We start from the raw sequence: 18,886 nt of genomic DNA on the forward strand, positions 1-18,886 counted from the left end.
TTGTGAGACTGGAAAATTGGGCATCCAAATGGCAGATGAAATTTAATGTGGAAAAGTGCAAGGTGATGCATATAGGGAAAAATAACCCATGCTATAATTACACGATGTTGGGTTCCATATTAGGTGCTACAACCCAAGAAAGAGATCTAGGTGTCATAGTGGATAACACATTGAAATCGTCGGTTCAGTGTGCTGCGGCAGTCAAAAAAGCAAACAGAATGTTGGGAATTATTAGAAAAGGAATGATGAATAAAACGGAAAATGTCATAATGCCTCTGTATCGCTCCATGGTGAGACCGCACCTTGAATACTGTGTACAATTCTGGTCGCCGCATCTCAAAAAAGATATAATTGCGATGGAGAAGGTACAGAGAAGGGCTACCAAAATGATAAGGGGAATGGAACAACTCCCCTATGAGGAAAGACTAAAGAGATTAGGACTTTTCAGCTTGGAGAAGAGACGACTGAGGGGGGATATGATAGAGGTGTTTAAAATCATGAGAGGTCTAGAACGGGTAGATGTGAATCGGTTATTTACTCTTTCAGATAGTAGAAGGACTAGGGGACACTCCATGAAGTTAGCATGGGGCACATTTAAAACTAATCGGAGAAAGTTCTTTTTTACTCAACGCACAATTAAACTCTGGAATTTGTTGCCAGAGAATGTGGTTCGTGCAGGTAGTATAGCTGTGTTTAAAAAAGGATTGGATAAGTTCTTGGAGGAGAAGTCCATTACCTGCTATTAGGTTCACTTAGAGAATAGCCACTGCCATTAGCAATGGTTACATGGAATAGACTTAGTTTTTGGGTACTTGCCAGGTTCTTATGGCCTGGATTGGCCACTGTTGGAAACAGGATGCTGGGCTTGATGGACCCTTGGTCTGACCCAGTATGGCATTTTCTTATGTTCTTATGTTCTTATGAATGTATGTGCCTCCCTGTAAACCGTTGTGATGGTGCATGAATCTCCTTCCTACCCCAGTTATACAACCCTGTTTTATTGTAACTTTTGCTTCCTACTCACTTGTTAAAAGAACAAAGTTTTGTTTCTGCACCCCCTGTTATTTGTAAACCGGCATGATATGATCTTATCATGAATGACGGTATAGAAAAACAAAAAATAAATAAATGATTACGCGATGGTATAGAAAAGTTTTTTTAAATAAATAAATATTTCAATTAATTTGTAAACTATCATTAAAATCATCCATTGTACCTGAAGATTTGAAGATGGCCAATGTAACCCTGATATTTAAAAAGAGCTCCAGGGGTGATCCGGGGAACTATAGACCCGTAAGTCTGACTTTAGTGCCGGGAAAAATTGTGTAAACTGTTACAAAGAATAAAATCACAAAACATTTAGACCTGGTTTAATGGGACACAGCCAGCATGAATTTATCCAAGGGAAGTCTTGCCTCACAAATCTACATTTTTTTTTTTGAAGGGGTGAATAAACATGTGGACAAAGGTGAACAGATAGATGTGGTGTGTTTGGATTTCCAGAAGGCATTCAACAAAGTCACAAGTGAGAGGCTTCTAAGAAAACTAAAATGTCATGGGATAGGAAGTGTTGTCCTTTTATGGATTGCAAACTGGTTAAAAGACAGGAAACAGAGTAGGATTAAATGATTTGTTTTCACAGTGTAAAAAGGTAAACAATGGAGTGCCTCAGGGATCTGTATTTGGACCAGTGCTTTTTAATATATTTATAAATGATCTGGAAAGGGGTGCGATGAGTGAGACTGTTAAATTTGTGGATGACACAAAATTATGCAGAGTAGTTACATATTAAGCAGATTGTGATAAATTGCAGGAGGACCTTGTGGAACTAGAAGATTGGGCATCCAAATGGCAGATGAAATTTTAACGTGGACAAGTGCAAAGTGATGCATATAGGGAACAATAACCTTTGCTGCAGTTACACAGGTTCTACCTTAGATGTTACCACCCAGGAAAGAGATCTAGGCATCAGTGGATAATACATTGAAATTGTTGTATCAGTGTGCTGTGGCGATCAAAAAAAGCAAACAATATTAGGAATTTAGGAAGGGAATGGCAAATAAAACGACGGATGTCATAATGCCTCTGTATTGCTCCATGGTGAGACCGCATCTTGAATACTGTTCAATTCTGGTTGCTACATCTCAGAAAAGATATAGTTGCACTGGAAAAAGTGCAGAGAAAGGTGATCAAAATAATGCGCATGGAATGGCTACCCTATGAGGAAAGACTCTGTCATTTCTGAGTGCATGAGAATTGTCTACTTAATTGTAGTGCTCTAATTACAGTACTGTGATTGGAAGTGATTGAGCCATATTTATTTTAGAACTGCTTTCTGTAATTTTATAGAGAAAGTTAACTCATTGTTTACCTTTGGCAAGAGGATAATTTCTCATGCTGTCATCTGCTATTGAAAGTATATAACTTGAATGCTTAGTGTAAACATAGTGCCAGATGACTTCCTACATAATAAAACAGAGTAACAATCAACAGTCTCTTCCCATCAAAGGGAGGTGTACCATCAGCTCATCTGTGCTTAATTGGAAATGAAGACTGTCAATTTATAATCTTTTTTTAAACATTTTTTTCTTGCAGAGATCCAGCATACTTTGATGAAAACTGGCTTAATAGAATCAAAACAGAAGTTGGAGACAATTGGCGGTTAAAGGTATTATTTTCTCAAGGGTTTTTATTTATCTCTGCTTACTTTATAGTGCTGTCCTCTTTTTACCTGCTGATTCTGAATCTGACTGACAGAGAAGGCCAAGATAAAACTTGGATGTGCTTTACCAGATATCAGGGTCAGTGTCATCTCTAGACAGAAATAATTGGCAGTCTTTGAGGACTGTTTGAATAAAGAAAGTGAGAAGTAATTGCTTTTTAGCTGCATCACTCAGATGCATTGGGAACATCTGTGGCAATATAGACTAAGGCCCAGCCTGTTCTTGATTTTGTTGGCGCTGAAAAACAACAGATTAGTATTGCCTCCTGGGATATCTGTAGCAATGCAGTCTGCGCTAATAGCTGTATCTCGTACATTGGGGAGAAGGGAAACTACCTCAATACATCATCATTCATTGATCCCGGAAGTCTGTAGACTATAGACTGGTGAGCCTGACGTCTGTTTTACGCAAAATGGTAAGAACTATTAAAAGTGAATTTACTAGAGGTCACGTGATGCGGTGAGCCCGGAGAGACGCGTCTCCTCAGGGCTCCGGGTGCTGAATCTCCGAAACCTGATAAAATCAAGTGATCCCATACCTTTTCAGGGACATAGGAAGACCCCTAGCCCGCTAAAAGCTAGCTCAGCCTCCTGACGATATCTAGTCAGCCGGAGATGACCGCAAAGCTGCCACGGAAGGAAAAAACAACCGCAGGGAGCAGAGCCTAAGATGGCCCGACGCCGTGCATCAAAGGGCACAGGCCTCGATGACATGGCCGTGGTGCGACTGACCGCGGCGGTGGTAGCAGCTCTGGAGCACAAATTAGAGGGCATCGCTGAAAATTTCCTAGCTGTGAAGGAGTCCCTAGGGGACATAGGACGCCGTATTGATATCGCGGAGGGCAGGATATCTGCTGTTGAGGATCATCAGGCCCTCACAGCACGTGTTACAGCGTTGGAAACCTCTTCTAAAATGGTGGAAAATAAACTAGAGGACCTGGAGAACAGGGCCCGCCGAAACAATCTTAAATTTCTGGGCATCCCTGAAGATGTGCAGGATGGAGACCTGCAGACTTTTTTGATGGACTGGCTCCCTTCTGCACTAAACCTGCCTAACTTAATAGGGAAAGTGGAGATTGAAAGAGCGCATTGGCTGGGTCCCCGGAGGGACTCCGACAGATGTCCAAGGTTGGTGATTGCGAGATTTTTAAACTGGACGCAACAGGCGACTGTTCTTACTGCATTTCACAAAACAAAGGAATTGAGGTATAAGGATCACAAAGTGGTCATTTTTCAAGATTTCTCAGCGGCCGTGGCGGCCAAGAGGCGTCTCTTTTCTGGTGTGTGTAAAGAGCTCTTCAATCAAAATATCCAGTTTGCCTTGCAATACCCTGCCTCGTTACGAATTTGGAAAGAAGGAGCTGTGTCTACATTTGAGGATCCGGACAAGGTGGCTACGTGGCTAAAGAATGCTTTCAGCCCTGAATGGAAGGCTGGGAATCTATGGTTCAATTTTTGGTATATAGTTATCGCCAAAGCAATGTTGAAATTTAAGGCTGTGAATGTGATTTGAATTTTAGAGAAGCATGTACTGTTCCAATATCACCATGTCATTCTGGAGCTAAGATGTTCAATGGCTGGCTCTCTGGGGTGGTAGTACAGAACTGGGTATGTATACATTTTTCGGTTCAGGTTTAGGGGTAGAGCTCGGAGGGGGTTCAGCACCCGGGCACATCTAAACTAACCTCTAGCCCGCATTTGGATGGGCATTTGTGTTTTTGGTTACCTACAGGTGGGATGGGGGGGGGGGTTGATATGGGGGGTAGGGGATATGGGAACAGGGATTCTTTTCTTGCAGTGGGGATATGGGGGCTCATACTTCACTTTCAAGCCAGCGGTGGGATGATGGCCCAGGTTGGGGGGCCGTCCCCACACATGGGGAAATGTCTTTATTCGCATTCTCTACTAGACTGGCTACCAGATAGGTAAGATATGTTACATCTCCTGGAATGTGGGAGGTATTGGTTCACCCATTAAAAGGCAAAAAATATTGAGTGCCCTTCAAAGGTAGAAAGTGGGGATAGCTGCACTCCAGGAAACTCACTTAACAGTGGCCGAAAGTTCAAAGCTGAAGAGGCAATGGGTCGGGTACTGTTACTCTTCTCCGGCTATTGACCGCAAGGCAGGGGTTACATTGTTAATTCACAAATCCCTGAAGTTTGAGTTGACTACCCAGATCTCAGATGAGATGGGCAGGTATCTTATACTGATTGGTCAGTTACAAGGACGAACTGTTACCTTATGTACTATATACGTGCCAAATGTGTATACACATTCTTTCTTTCGGGACCTAATAGGTACACTACTCCCCAATATGAAGGGACCCCTAATTGTAATGGGGAATTTCAGTTGTGTAAGTGACCCTAGTGTTGACAAATCCCACCCACCAAAAAACTTACCGGATGTATCTGGTAAGGGAGTTCCATACCTATGCTCTGAGCTTCACCTGCTCGACATTTGGAGCATTATGAATCCTACTGAAAGGGACTATACACATGTTTCAAAAGCCACTCTACATTATCTAGGATAGATTATATTTTGGTCTCAACCTCTTTGTTTTCTAGAGCCCCGCAGGCAAAAATTGGACCTATAGAGATCTCAGACCATGCTTTAATTTGGGTGGACATTGAAGATGGCATAGGAGAGGATAGGACGCGGCTCTGGAGATTCCCAAGTCATCTTAGTGGGAATGCAAATTTCAAGGAATTCCTGCAGAGTAAGTGGAGGGAGTATGAGCGGCATAATGCAGCACATAAGGCTGACCCTGGGCTTTACTGGGCCGCCAGTAAAGTGGTAATGAGGGGGGAAATTACCTCATACATGATAGCTAAATCTAAAGCGATAGTTAAAAACATACTGGACTTGGAACGGCGATTGGGGCAGGCTAAACGTAGCTTAGCCCAGCGGCGTACTCCTCAAGCTCAATCTGAATACAACGATATTTTATGTGCTTTAAACGCACTCTTGCATGAACGTGCGCAGCAGATGTTGCGGGGCGGGGCTCAGAGATACTTCAATAGGGAAATAAGTCGGGGAGGCTTCTGGCTAACATGGTCCATCTGGCGAGAGGCTCTACAATCATAGATAAGTTGAAGGGTGAAAATGGTAGACCACTGGTGCTGGCGTCAGAAATATGTGCTGAATTTAGAAAATTTTATACTTGCCTGTATGCTGACAGGACAGGGGGGATTTCTCAAGAAGAGGAATTCTTTCAGGGACTGCATATCCCAAAAATTAGTACACAACAGTTAGAATACCTAAATAGACCTATTGGGCTGGAAGAGCTTAGGGGTGCAATTCACACGAATAAAACCAACAAGGCCCCAGGGCCGGATGGTCTAAGCGCAGAGTATTATAAATGTTTGATGGCCCAAGCAGGGGAGGATCTGCTCCTTTTCTATCAAGAGGCACAACAGCAAGGGCATTTCCCTGTGGAAACAACTAAGGCTTATATCACTGTGTTGGAGAAGCCTGGGAAGGACTTGTCATCCCTGGCAGCATATAGGCCAATCTCTCTTCTGAATTTTGAGGCAAAATTGTTTGCTAAAATCATGGCAGACAGACTTAGTACGGTCTTCCCAGATATCATTGTACCCAATCAGGTAGGCTTTGTTAAGGGGAGAACCATTAGTACCAACATGACAAAGTTACTTATTGCCATGGAAGAATGTAAAGATAAGGGGACTGCGGCGATGCTTGTAGGCTTTGATTCGGGAAAAAGCCTTTGATTGGGTGTCGTGGGAGTATTTATTTATGTATTTATTTATTTAACATTTTTTATATACCGTCGCTCAGAGATCTTTCGAAACGGTTTACAACAGATAAAAGCAATAAAATATCATAAATTATAAAATTTAACTTAAAACTTAAAACTATCATTCTCTACATAAAATATCTAATAATCCTAAAATATTCCTAAAAACATAGCTCCTGTCATGCCCTACATCACTCCAGGACTCCTTCAGTGTGTAGAACCTATAAATTCTTAAAAAGAAAAACTCCCATCCTTCCAATCTACTTCTTCAAAACATCAAACATATCTAAAACTGTTATCCACTATGGGTTTTATAGAATACTCAACAACTTTCAAAAGACTAAAATCGGTCCCAATATTTTCATCAGCATATTATATTATACTGTATAGGCTTTATTGAAGAACCAGGTCTTGAGTTCCCGCTTAAACTTCTTAAAGTTTGTTTCTAGCCTCAATGGAGTTGGAAGTGAGTTCCAAATTCCCGGGCCCGCCAAGGATAGCGCTCTTTCTCTAACTTGATTAAGATGTGCTGACTGGTCTGTTGGTAAAGAAAGCAAGCCCTTATTTGCAGAGCGCAGATTCCTTTGAGGGACGTGTAATTTTATAGCTGCATTCAGCCAGTCCACCTGGTCTGCAAAAATGAATTTATGTAAAATACGCATCGCCTTAAATTTAATGCGGTACTCTATCGGCAGCCAGTGCAATTTAACCAGTATAGGTGTAATATGAACATTCTTGCTTACCCCTGTCAGGACTCTAGCTGCCGCATTCTGCAATACCTGCAATGGGCGGATAGTAGATATCTGTAGTCCCAACAAGAGAGAGTTACAGTAATATAGGCTACCGAATATAAGGGCCTGCAAAACTGTGCGAAAATCATTGGTTTCAAGCAGTGGCTTTAACCTTCTTAACATCAACAATTTTGCATAGCCCCCTCTGACTTTTGCAAGAATATGCTTTTTAAAAGTAAATTCTGGGTCAATTAAGACACCTAAATCCCTAATTAAATCTGAAAATTGTAAGGTAATATTATCCTGAAATTTTATCTGGCTTATATCTCTGGGAGAAATTTTCCTTTCCAGTATGATTACCTCTGTCTTTTCCATATTGAGTACAAGTCTCAACTGGACCAGCACCTATTTAATGGATTTCAGATATATAGATAGAAGTTTACATGTATCCTCAACTGAAGTTTCTATTGGTAGTAGAATTTGTATGTCATCTGCATACAAAAAATATTTTAGTCCCAAACCAGATAACACCTTACAAATTGGCAACATGTAGATGTTAAACAGTGGGGGCGATAATGCAGAACCCTGCGGGACTCCTGTATTCAGGTCCAATTTACTGGAACATGTATTCTTTATTTGTACTTGAAAGAAACGGTTTGATAGAAAAGATTCAAACCATTTCAAAACTGTTCCTGACATTCCTATTTCAGTTGATCTTGTTGTTAAAAATTGATGATTCATGGTATCGAACGCCGCCGACAAATCCAATAAAATCAATAAGTATGCCTTCCCATGATCCATTCCTCTTAGTATTGTGTCCTGCCGCGATCCATTTCTCAGAATCACCCCAGGGGCTATCCATCTTCGCACGGTTCCTTCCTTCTTACCCAAGGTAGTCTCGCACTTCCACCTCAACCAAACCATATCCTTGCCAACCACGGAAGGTTTGAAGAAGTCGGAAGAAGTTCGAATACTGCGCCATCTCGACATCGGCAGGCTATTGTCCAGATACCTGGAAATTTCGGAAGCAGTATGAAAGACGGACCACCTGTTCGTCCTTCACAGCGGGAAGAGGCGAGGAGAAGCGGCCTCACGGGCGACAATTGCTCGCTGGATCAAAGAAGTTATCAAGGCGGCCTACGTAGAAGAGGGAAAACCACCACCTCTACGGGTCAAGGCTCACTCTACCAGAGCGCAAGCGGCCTCCTGGGCAGAAACTAGGATACTGTCGCCTGCAGAGATATGCAGGGCGGCAACGTGGTCCTCCCTCCATACCTTCTCCAGATTTTACCGTCTGGACGTCCAGGCCAGGGTGGACACAGAATTTGCAAGGGCAATCCTAAACGGACCTCGGGCAGCCTCCCACCCAGTCCGGGAATAGCTTTTGTACATCCCATTTGTAATGAGTCCATCTGCTACACGCTAGGAAATGGAGAGATTACTTAACGTGATAATCTCGTTTTCCTTAGTGTAGGCAGATGGACTCAGCATCTCGCCCGGCTGCCGATATACATGGGAATTCACCGTTTTAAGGTAAGCCATGTTTTCTGACATTGGGCATCCACCCTGCCGGGTGTCGACGCCTTCCGGTTGAGAACACTGGCGGTCTCCAGCTACTGTCAATCGGTCAGGTTAATCCTGTTCAGTCAATTGATCAGTCAGTCACACATATATCCATAAAGCTTTTGCAAGGAAGATTACTGAGCGCCTGCACTTCCTGCAGGGGTATATGTACCACGTGCTGACGTCAGATCCGTCTCCAACTGCTAGCACGAGCACACTATACCCATTTGTAATGAGTCCATCTGCCTGCACTAAGGAAAACGAGATTATCAGGTAAGTAATCTCTCCATTACAACATAATGTAGCAGGGATGTCTGCAGTAGTAGAGTGTTGTAAGGGGGAGAGATAGAAAATGATTTCATGGAGTGAGAAAGAGAGGTAGAGGGAAAGGGAAGGTGGCGGTGAAGCCAGGGTTGAGGAGAAGAGATGTAGGGAGACAGGAAATGTGATGAATGATGCCAGGGAGTGGGTGGGGGGTGGGGGGAGAGAGGTAGAAGAAAAGGGATGATGGTAGTGATGATGATGATGAGAGAGGAGATAATTCCAGGGGGTGGAGGGAGAGGGAAGATAATTGGGGGGGGGGGGGAAATAGAAGAAGAGGGATTGTGGTGATATGAGGGGAGGGGGAAAAGATGTGGGGGAGGATTGGTGGTGGTGATGCAAGGGGGTGGGAGGGGGAAGAGAATGAGGGATAGAGAAAGTGATGTTGATGGGGGTGGTGGAGAGAGAAGAGAAGATAATGCCAGGGGAAGAGGGGTGATTATGATGGTGGGGAAAGAGGGAAGAGAGAAAGTGGTGATGTTGCCAGTGGGATGGGGAGCAAGGAAATAGAAGAGGAAAGTGGTTGGTGTGCCACAACAAAGTGAACCCTGTACTAGGTGTGCCACAAAGCTAAAAGGTTGGGAAGCACTGCCTATACCACCTAGCTCCAGATGCTATGTTATACTTCCACTGATTGTTTTATCGTCGTACTCTTATTCTATTTGTGAATGCCCTGTTTTGTTTCAATATTATGTATGTTTTTAATGTCTCCCCCCCCCCCCCCACCGAGCTTTGGAGGGGAACGGTAAACATGCTTTTAAATAAATACATAAACGGTCCCAAGAACTTGAATGGAAAATGGCATAAACAAAAACCAAATACCAACTTATGCATCTGCACAAAAAAAATGAAAGGCAGCCATTCAGCTGGCAAAAAAAAGAGCTTCCCTGGAAAACTTTCCAAGCTAGTCTTCCAGTTGCTAAATACCACCACAAAGGATATTTCCATAGATAACTTTGTGGAATTCTTGATTGAAAAAATTCAAACTGCTCCTCCTTTGTCAATCCTTCCTCCACTTTGCTCCCCTCAAACCCACTTAACCCACCCCATATACCCCTCCTTCAACCTCAAGCAGGTCATTTTAACCCCCCCCCCCCCAGACTGTACCCCATTCTCAGAATTTAGAGAAGATTCTCCAAAGGATCAGTCGATCCACTTACTTATTAGACCCCATACCCCTCTAACTCTTCAGTGTGTTAAGATCTAGCTTCGTCACTAACCACCATAATAATTGCCAAGCTAACCCAAAGTTCCCTACCTCTCTTACTGAAAAAAGTTTGATTCCAGTCTATCTTAAAGAAACTAATCTGGATTAAAAAGTTGTTGACAATATCACCCAGTTTCCAACCATCTTTTCTTATCCAGATTCGTGGGAAAAAGTAGTCTATTTCGTAGACTTCCTAGAAGAGGGCAACATACTTCATACACATACCAATCCAGCTTCAGGAAATGTCTCAGTACAGAAAACATCCTCCTGAATGCTAAGCTGGCAATTCAGTCTTACTCCTAAATCTGTCACCTTTGACACTGTCAGTCACCAGCTTCTTGTTAAGTGCCAAAACATCAAAGACTATATATACACTCAGATGGCTCAAATCTTTCCTGTTCAACAGGTGTTCTCCTAGGACAGCAGGATGTTAGTCCTCAGGAATCTCACCCGCCTCCCCACAGAGTTGGATTCTCCTTCCGGTTTGTTTTTATTTTTTCACTCGTATTTTTACTATGTTACAAGACTGAAGGGGGACCTCATGTGGACGGGGCGGATAGTGGCATGCTGGGCATGCTCAGTGTGCTGGTCAAAACTTCTAGAAACTTTGACAAAAGTTTTCCATGCTGGGCTTAATCGGAAGATGTGAGAAAAACAAAAGCAATAGCCATGGGTATTGTTATATTGAATACATTTTCTTTCCAAGGCATCGGTCTTATTTTTGTTTTTCTCACATCCATGGCTACCCTAGACCGATAACGGCTTTGTTTTTTGGGTCCTTCCTCAATCGGAAGATGTCATCCACACTTGAGGACTAGCATCCTGTTACAGGTAACAACTGCGCTATTTGAAATGTGTTGTGAATATGTTTAAATTGTTATCCACACCAAACATATATAGGAGGATGCAGGCTATAAGATTCTTAAATAAATCAGCAGCTAATTGAGGAACTGCAGAAGAACCTTTTGAGACTAGGAGCCTGTGCATCTGGGCAGGTGAAATTTAATATGGAAAAATACAAAGTGATGCACATAGGAAAAATAATCCAAATTACGGGTACTCAATGCTGGTTCCATATTAGGAAAAGAACCTTGGATACCTTGTGGACAATACATTGAAATCCCTCAGTTCAGTGTGTGGCAGTGCTTAATAAAGCAAATAGAATGTTAGGAATGATCCGAAAAAGAATGGAGAGTAAAACTGATGATAAATTGCTTCTATATCAATCCATGGTGACAGCACCTTGAGTCTTATGTGCAGTTCTCAAAAAAGAAACCGAACCAGAAAAGTTGTAGAGGAGAGCAACAAAAATGATAAAAGGGATGGAGCAGCTTCCCTTAGGAATCTGTTGTCAGAGGATATGGTCAAATTGATTAGCATAGCAGGATTTGAAAGGTTTGGAGAAGTTCCTAGATGGAAAGTCCATACAACATTAGCCAGGTAGACTAGAGAAAGCTATTGCTTTCCCTTGGAGCAAGTGACAGGAAGTAGACCTACTTTATGGGATTTGCTGGGTGCTTGTAATCCGGACTGAACACTGTTGGAGACTAGAAGTGAGGCTTGATGGATCTTGGTCTGACCCAGCATAGCATTTCTTTTGTTCAGTTTCTTAATATTTTTTAAATTGAAGTTTTAGCCAAAAGATCTTCATTAAAAAATTGGAAGAAGGATTCAACAGAAGAAAATAGGAGAAAGCATAAGTGTTGGCAAGTTAAATGTAAGACATTGATAAGACAGGCTAAGAGAGAATTTGAAAAGAAGTTGGCTGTAGAGGCAAAAACTCACAGTAAAAACATTTAAAAATATATCTGAAGCAGAAAGCCTGCAAGGGAGTGGGCAGTGGAGTGCCTCAGGGATCTGCATTGGGACCCGTGCTTTTCAATATATTTATAAATGATCTGGAAAGGAATACGACGAGTGAGGTAATCAAATTTGCAGATGATACAAAATTAATCAGAGTAGTTAAATCACAAGCGGATTGTGATAAATTGCAGGAAGACCTTGTGAGACTGGAAAATTGGGCATCCAAATGGCAGCTGAAATTTAATGTGGACAAGTGCAAGGTGATGTGTATGTATATGTATATGTGTGTGTGTGTGTGTGTATATATATATATATATATATATTTATTTTTTTTTTTTTTATATAGGGAAAAATAACCCATGCTTTTTTATATAGGGAAAAATAACCCATGCTATATTTACACAATGTTAGGTTCCATATTAGGAGCTACCACCCAAGAAAGAGAGAGAGGCATCATAGTGGATAACACATTGAAATCATTGGTTCAGTGTGCTGTGACAGTCAAAAAAGCAAACAGAATGTTGGGAATTATTAAGGAATGGTGAAAACAACGGAAAATGTCATGCCTCTGTATCGCTCCCTCATGAGATCGCACCTTGAATACTGTGTACAATTCTGGTCACCACATCTCAAAAAAGATATAGCTGTGATGGAGAAGGTACAGAGAAGGGCGACCAAAATGATAAAGGGGATGGAACAGCTCCCCTACGAGGAAAGACTAAAGAGGTTAGGACTGTTCAGCTTGTAGAAGAGACGGCTGAGGGGTGATATGATAGAGGTGTTTAAAATCAAGAGAGGTCTAGAACGGGAAATGTGAATCTATTTATTTACTTTTTCGGATAATAGGACTGGGGGCACTCCATGAAGTAAGCACGTGGAATATTTAAAACTAATCTGAGAGAGTTCTTTTTCACTGAACACACAATTAAATTCTGGAATTTGTTGCCAGGGGATGTGGTTAGTGTAATTAGTGTAGCTGGATTTAAAAAAGGATTGGATAAGTTCTTAGAGGAGAAGTTCATTACCTGCTATTAATTAAGCTGTCTGAAAAAAAATAGCCACTGCTAATACTAGCAACAGTAGCATGGGATTGACTTAGATTTTGGGTACTTGCCTGGTTCTTATGGCCTAGATTGGCCACTGTTGCAAACAGGATGCTGGGCTTGATGGACCCTTGGTGTGACCCAGTATGACATGTTCTTATGCTGAAAATCCAGATATTGTGCTGGTGGATGCTCTGTTCTATATATATTTATGAAGCCATCCAGTGGGCATTCAGAGTTGAAAACAGACAGCAGCACTCAGTCACTGGAAAGGACCTCCTGTTGAGATATATGCTTTCTTCTTCTTATGTTGAACAAAGCAGAGACAATTACACAGAAACTATGGATGCTGGTGGGCTGTGATGTACTAATTGTCAAAGAAAATTCTACGAATAAGTGCATATATTTGAACTTGTGTTAACATGTGAGTTCTTGCTGTAACACTTTCTATGCTCCAAGGTGTCACTGTGACAGACTGGTCAGCCTGTTATTGCCATTACTACAGTCTGTCAGTAAAGCAATTTTTGTGGAGCTTACTGAAGACTAGATAGAAAGTGAGATCACAGTGAACCAGAGTTGCAAGCATTCTGCATCTTCTCTGGGAAAGGGGGATACATAGAGTTCCTGTCCTGGAGAGCTGAATCAGAATGGTTACTTAGTAATGGTCACCAGAATTTTTTTTAAAGCAGCTTAACTGGTATGAGATAAGGTTCTAATACAACTTCTGTTGGAGATTTTTCTCCTATTTTAATAACCCCCTACTAGCTCAGCCTCTTGAAATCAGTGTGGCATCCAATTGGAACCCAGTGTGTCTCACCTTGAGTCCAGCTGGTAGCTGTCATTGTTGTGCAGGATCTGTCTGTCAACCCAGGACCTGAGAATGTTCCTTCTCTACCTCTGAAAAGCAGAAGCAGGTGGAAACTCTTGATAAATAAGGCATGTACATGCAGATTAAAAATTAACATGCACACAAATTATGTAAATATTTGATATGAGAACATAAGAACATGCCATACTGGGTCAGACCAAAGGTCCATCAAGCCCAACATCCTGTTTCCAACAGTGGCCAATCCAGGCCATAAGAAACCTAGCAAGTACCCAAAAATTAAGTCTATTCCATGTTACCGTTGCTAGTAATAGCAGTGGCTATTTTCTAAGTCAACTTAATAGCAGGTAATGGACTTCTCCTCCAAGAACTTATCCAATCCTTATTTAAACACAACTTTATTTATTTATTTTTATATTTTTTTTATACCGGTGTTCCTGTATGAAATATTAACTGCACTACCCACATCCTCTGGCAACAAATTCCAGAGTTTAATTGTGCGCTGAGTGAAAAAGAAATTTCTCCGATTAGTTTTAAATGTGTCACATGCTAACTTCATGGAGTGCCCCCTAGACTTTCTATTATCCGAAAGTGTAAATAACAGATTCACTTCTACCCATTCTACACCTATCATGATTTTAAACACCTCTTTCATATCCCCTCTCAGCCGTCTCTTCTCCAAGCTGAAAAGTCCTAACCTCTTTAGTATTTCCTCATAGGGGAGCTGTTCCATTCCCCTTATCATTTTGGTAGCCCTTCTCTGTAGCCCTTCTCTGTAATTATTTATTTAATTTAGCATTTTTTATATACCGAGGTATAGCAGAGTTGCCTTCACTCCAGTTTACATACAGAAACAACATGTTACATAGAACGATGTATGAAGATTACAATTTAAAATTAACGATAGTAAATACAACAGGAGAATGTATAACAAGATAACACAGGATAGAACCCTGAATAGATGTACATATATCTCATAAAGCATTGAAGGGCATCTGTATCATTGTAACAGGGAGATTGAAGATTGAAAAATGGCAGAATATATAAAAGAATTTTAAAGTCATTGAGTGCTATCTTTAAAAGATTGGCTGAGAAGCCAGGGTATTAAGTCTTTTTTGAAGGATTTTAAGTTATCTGATTGGTGAGGCAATGAGGAAGCGAGTTCCAGAGCTTAGGGCCGATGATGGAAAAGGCTCTGTTTCTGGTGGAGGATAATTTAGCCTGTGGTAGTGAGGGAATCACTAGATTAATTTTGCTGGCGGTTCGTGTAGTACGTTGGGAGCAATGGATGTGAATGATGTCATCAAAGGCGGAATAGTCGGCATTGTATATTGCTTTGTGGAGTATGGTGAGGACTTTGAATTCTGCTCTTTTTTCAATAGGGAGCCACTGTAATTGGTTGAGAACAGGTGTAATGTGATCAGCTTTTCTTGTACCTGTTAGAACTCTGGCTGCAGCATTCTGAAGGAGCTGCAAGGGTCTCAAGGAAGATTTTGGAAGGCCAATCAATAGGGAGTTGCAGTAATCCAAACCTGAAAAAATGAGGGCTTGAAGGACAGTTTTATATCTTTTTTGAGATGCGGCGACCAGAATTGTACACAGTATTCAAGGTGCGGTCTCACCACGGAGCAATACAGAGGCATTATGACATTTTCCATTTTATTCACCATTCTCTTTCTAATAATTCCCAATGTTCTGTTTGCTTTTTTGACTGCCGCAGCACACTGAACCGATTTCAATGTGTTATCCACTATGATGCCTAGATCTCTTTCTTGGGTAGTAGCAGCTAATATGGAACCTAACATTGTGTAACTATTGCATGGGTTATTTTTCCCTATATGCATCACCTTGCACTTATCCACATTAAATTTCATTTGTCATTTTGAGGCACAATTTTCCAGTCTCACAAGGTCTTCCTGCAATTTATCACAATCTGCTTGTGATTTAACTACTCTGAACAATTTTGTATCTTCAAATTTGATTACCTCACTCGTCATATTTCTTTCCAGATCATTTATAAATATATTGAAAAGTAAGGGTCCCAATACAGATCCCTGAGGCACTCCACTGAGAAAATTGTCCATTTAATCCTACTCTGTTTCCTGTCTTTTAGCCAGTTTGTAATCAATGAAAGGACATTGCCACCTATCCCATGATTTTTTACTTTTCCTAGAAGCCTCTCATGAGGAACTTTGTCAAACACCTTCTGAAAATCCAAGTACCCTACATATACCGGTTCACCTTTATCCACATGTTTAACTCCTTCAAAAAAAGTGAAGCAGATTTGTGAGGCAAGACTTGCCTTGGGTAAAACCAAGATGACTTTGTTCCATTAAACCATGTCTTTCTATATGTTTAGAACAGTTTCCACTATTTTCCTGGCATTGAAGTCAGTAGTTTCCTGGATCGCCCCTGGAGCCCTTTTTAAATATTGGGGTTACATTAGCTGTCCTCCAGTCTTCAGGTACAATGGATGATTTTAATGATAGGTTACAAATTTTACTAATAGGTCTGAAATTTCATTTTTTAGTTCCTTCAGAATTCTGGGGTGTACACCATCCAGTCCAAGTGGATGGTGTACACACCAGTTTGTCAATGAGGTCTACCACATCTTCTAGGTTCACCATGATTTGGTTCAGTCCATCTGAATCATTACCCATGAAAACCTTCTCCAGTTAGGGTACCTCCCCAACATCCTCTTCAGTAAACACCGAATCAAAGACATCATTTAATCTTTCCGTGATGGCCTTATCTTCTCTAAGTGCCACTTTAACCCCTCGATCATCTAACGATCCAACTGACTCCCTCACAGGCTTTCTGGCTTTGGATATATTTTTTACTGTGAGTTTTTGCCTCTACGGCCAACTTCTTTTCAAATTCTCTCTTAGCCTGTCTTATCAATGTCTTACATTTAACTTGCCAACATTTATGTATTATCCTATTTTTTTCTGTTGGATTCTTCTTCCAATTTTTGAATGAAGATCTTTTGGCTAAAATAGCTTCTTTCACCTCCCCTTTTAACCTTTTAACTCGTTTTGCCTTCTTTCCACCTTTCTTAATGTGTGGAATACATCTGGACTCTGCTAGGATGGTATTTTTTAATAATGACCCATGCCTCTTGCACATTTTTACTTTGTAGCTGCTCCTTTCAGTTTTTTTTCTAACAATTTTTCTCATTTTATCAAAGTTTTCCTTTTGAAAGTTTAGAACGAGAGCTGTGGATTTGCTTACTGTTCCCCTTCCAGTCATTAATTCAAATTTGATCATATTATGATCACCATTGCCAAGCGGCCCCACCACCGTTACCTGTCTCACCAAATCCCGTGCTCCACTGAGAATTAGATCTAAAATTGCTCCCTCTCGTGTCGGTTCCTGAACCAATTGTTCCATAAAGCTATCATTTATTCCATCCAGGAACTGTATCTCTCTAGCGTGTCCCGTTGATACATTTACCCAGTTCAATATTGGGGTATTTGAAGTCTCCCATTATTACCGCACTACCAATTTGATAAGCTTACCTAATTTCTCTTAGCATTTCACTGTCAGTCTCACCATCTTGACCAGGTGGGCGGTAGTATACTATCACTCTAGTCTTCCCCGACACACAAGGGATTTCTACCCATAAAAATTCAATTTTGCATTTAGTCTCATGCAGGATGTTTATCCTGTTGGACTCTATGCCATCCCGGACATAAAGCGCCACACCGCCTCCTGGGTGCTCCTCTCTGTCATGGCGATATAAGTTATATATATGGCGGTATAGCATTGTCCCATTGGTTGTCCTCCTTCCACCATGTCTCTGAGATGCCAATTAAGTCTGTCATCATTCACTGCTATACATTCTAATTCTCCCCATTTTACTTCTTAGACTTCTGGCATTAGCATACAAACATTTCAAAATTTGTTTTTTGTTTGTATTTTCATTCTGCTTTTTAATTGATAGGGATAAGTTAGAATTTTTTAGCTCAGGTGAGTTTTTAGTTACATGCACTTGGACTACTTTTCTTATTATTGGAACCTCACTGTCGGGATGCCCTAATTCTAATGTATCATTAGTATCCTTTGAAGATACCTCTCTCCGAACCATGCGCTGCTGAGCGACTGTTGGCGTTCCCCTTTGTTCTAGTTTAAAAGCTGCTCTATCTCCTTTTTGAAGGTTAGCGTCATCGGTCTGGTTTCACCCTGGTTAAGGTGGAGCCCATCCCTTCGGAAGAGACTCCCCTTCCCCAAAAGGGTTCCCCAGTTCTTAACAAAACTGGATCCCTCTTCCTTGCACAATCGTCTCATCCACGCATTGAGACTCCGGAGCTCTGCTTGCCTCTGGTGACCTGTGCGTGGAACAGGGAGCATTTCAGAGAATGCTACCCTGGAGGTTCTGGATTTAAGCTTTCTACCTAAGAGCCTAAATTTGGCTTCCAGAACCTCCCTCCCACATTTTCCTATGTTGGTGCTCACATGTACCACGACAGCCGGCTCCTCCCCAGCACTGTCTAAAATCCTATCTAGGTGACGCGTGAGGTCCGCCACCTTCGCACCAGGTAGGCATGTTACCAGGCGATCCTCACGCCCACCAGCCACACAGCTGTCTACATTCCTAATAATCTAATCACCAACTATGACGGCCGACCTAACCCTTCCCTCCTGGGCTGTAGGCCTTGGGGAGATATCCTCGGTGCGAAAGGACAATGCACCACCTGGAGAGCAGGTCCTTGCTATAGGATCCTTTCCTGCTGCACCAGGTTGATGCTCTCCAATCATGAGACCACCTTCCTCTAGGGCAGCACCAGGGCTGCCAGTCTGAAGTTGAGACTTGGCTACTATGTCCCTGAAGGGTCTCATCTATATACCTCTCTGTCTGCCTCAGCTCCTCCAGATCTGCCACTCTAGCCTCCAGAGATCGGACTCGTTCTCTGAGA

General features: G+C 41.7%; 1 protein-coding gene across 5 annotated transcripts in view; it reads left to right on the plus strand.

The window, feature by feature from the left end:
- HOOK3 (hook microtubule tethering protein 3) overlaps nt 1-18,886 on the plus strand; it is a 1,188,278-nt gene that overhangs the window by 159,814 nt on the left and 1,009,578 nt on the right. For all 5 annotated transcript variants that reach the window (XM_029601894.1, XM_029601878.1, XM_029601884.1 and 2 more), the window contains exon 3: nt 2,596-2,668. In XM_029601894.1, coding sequence (XP_029457754.1) covers nt 2,596-2,668 — 73 coding nt within the window. The remainder of the gene's footprint in view (nt 1-2,595; nt 2,669-18,886) is intronic.

This window comes from Rhinatrema bivittatum, chromosome 1 (genome assembly GCF_901001135.1).
Source record: "Rhinatrema bivittatum chromosome 1, aRhiBiv1.1, whole genome shotgun sequence".
NCBI classification, from domain to species: Eukaryota; Metazoa; Chordata; class Amphibia; order Gymnophiona; family Rhinatrematidae; genus Rhinatrema; species Rhinatrema bivittatum.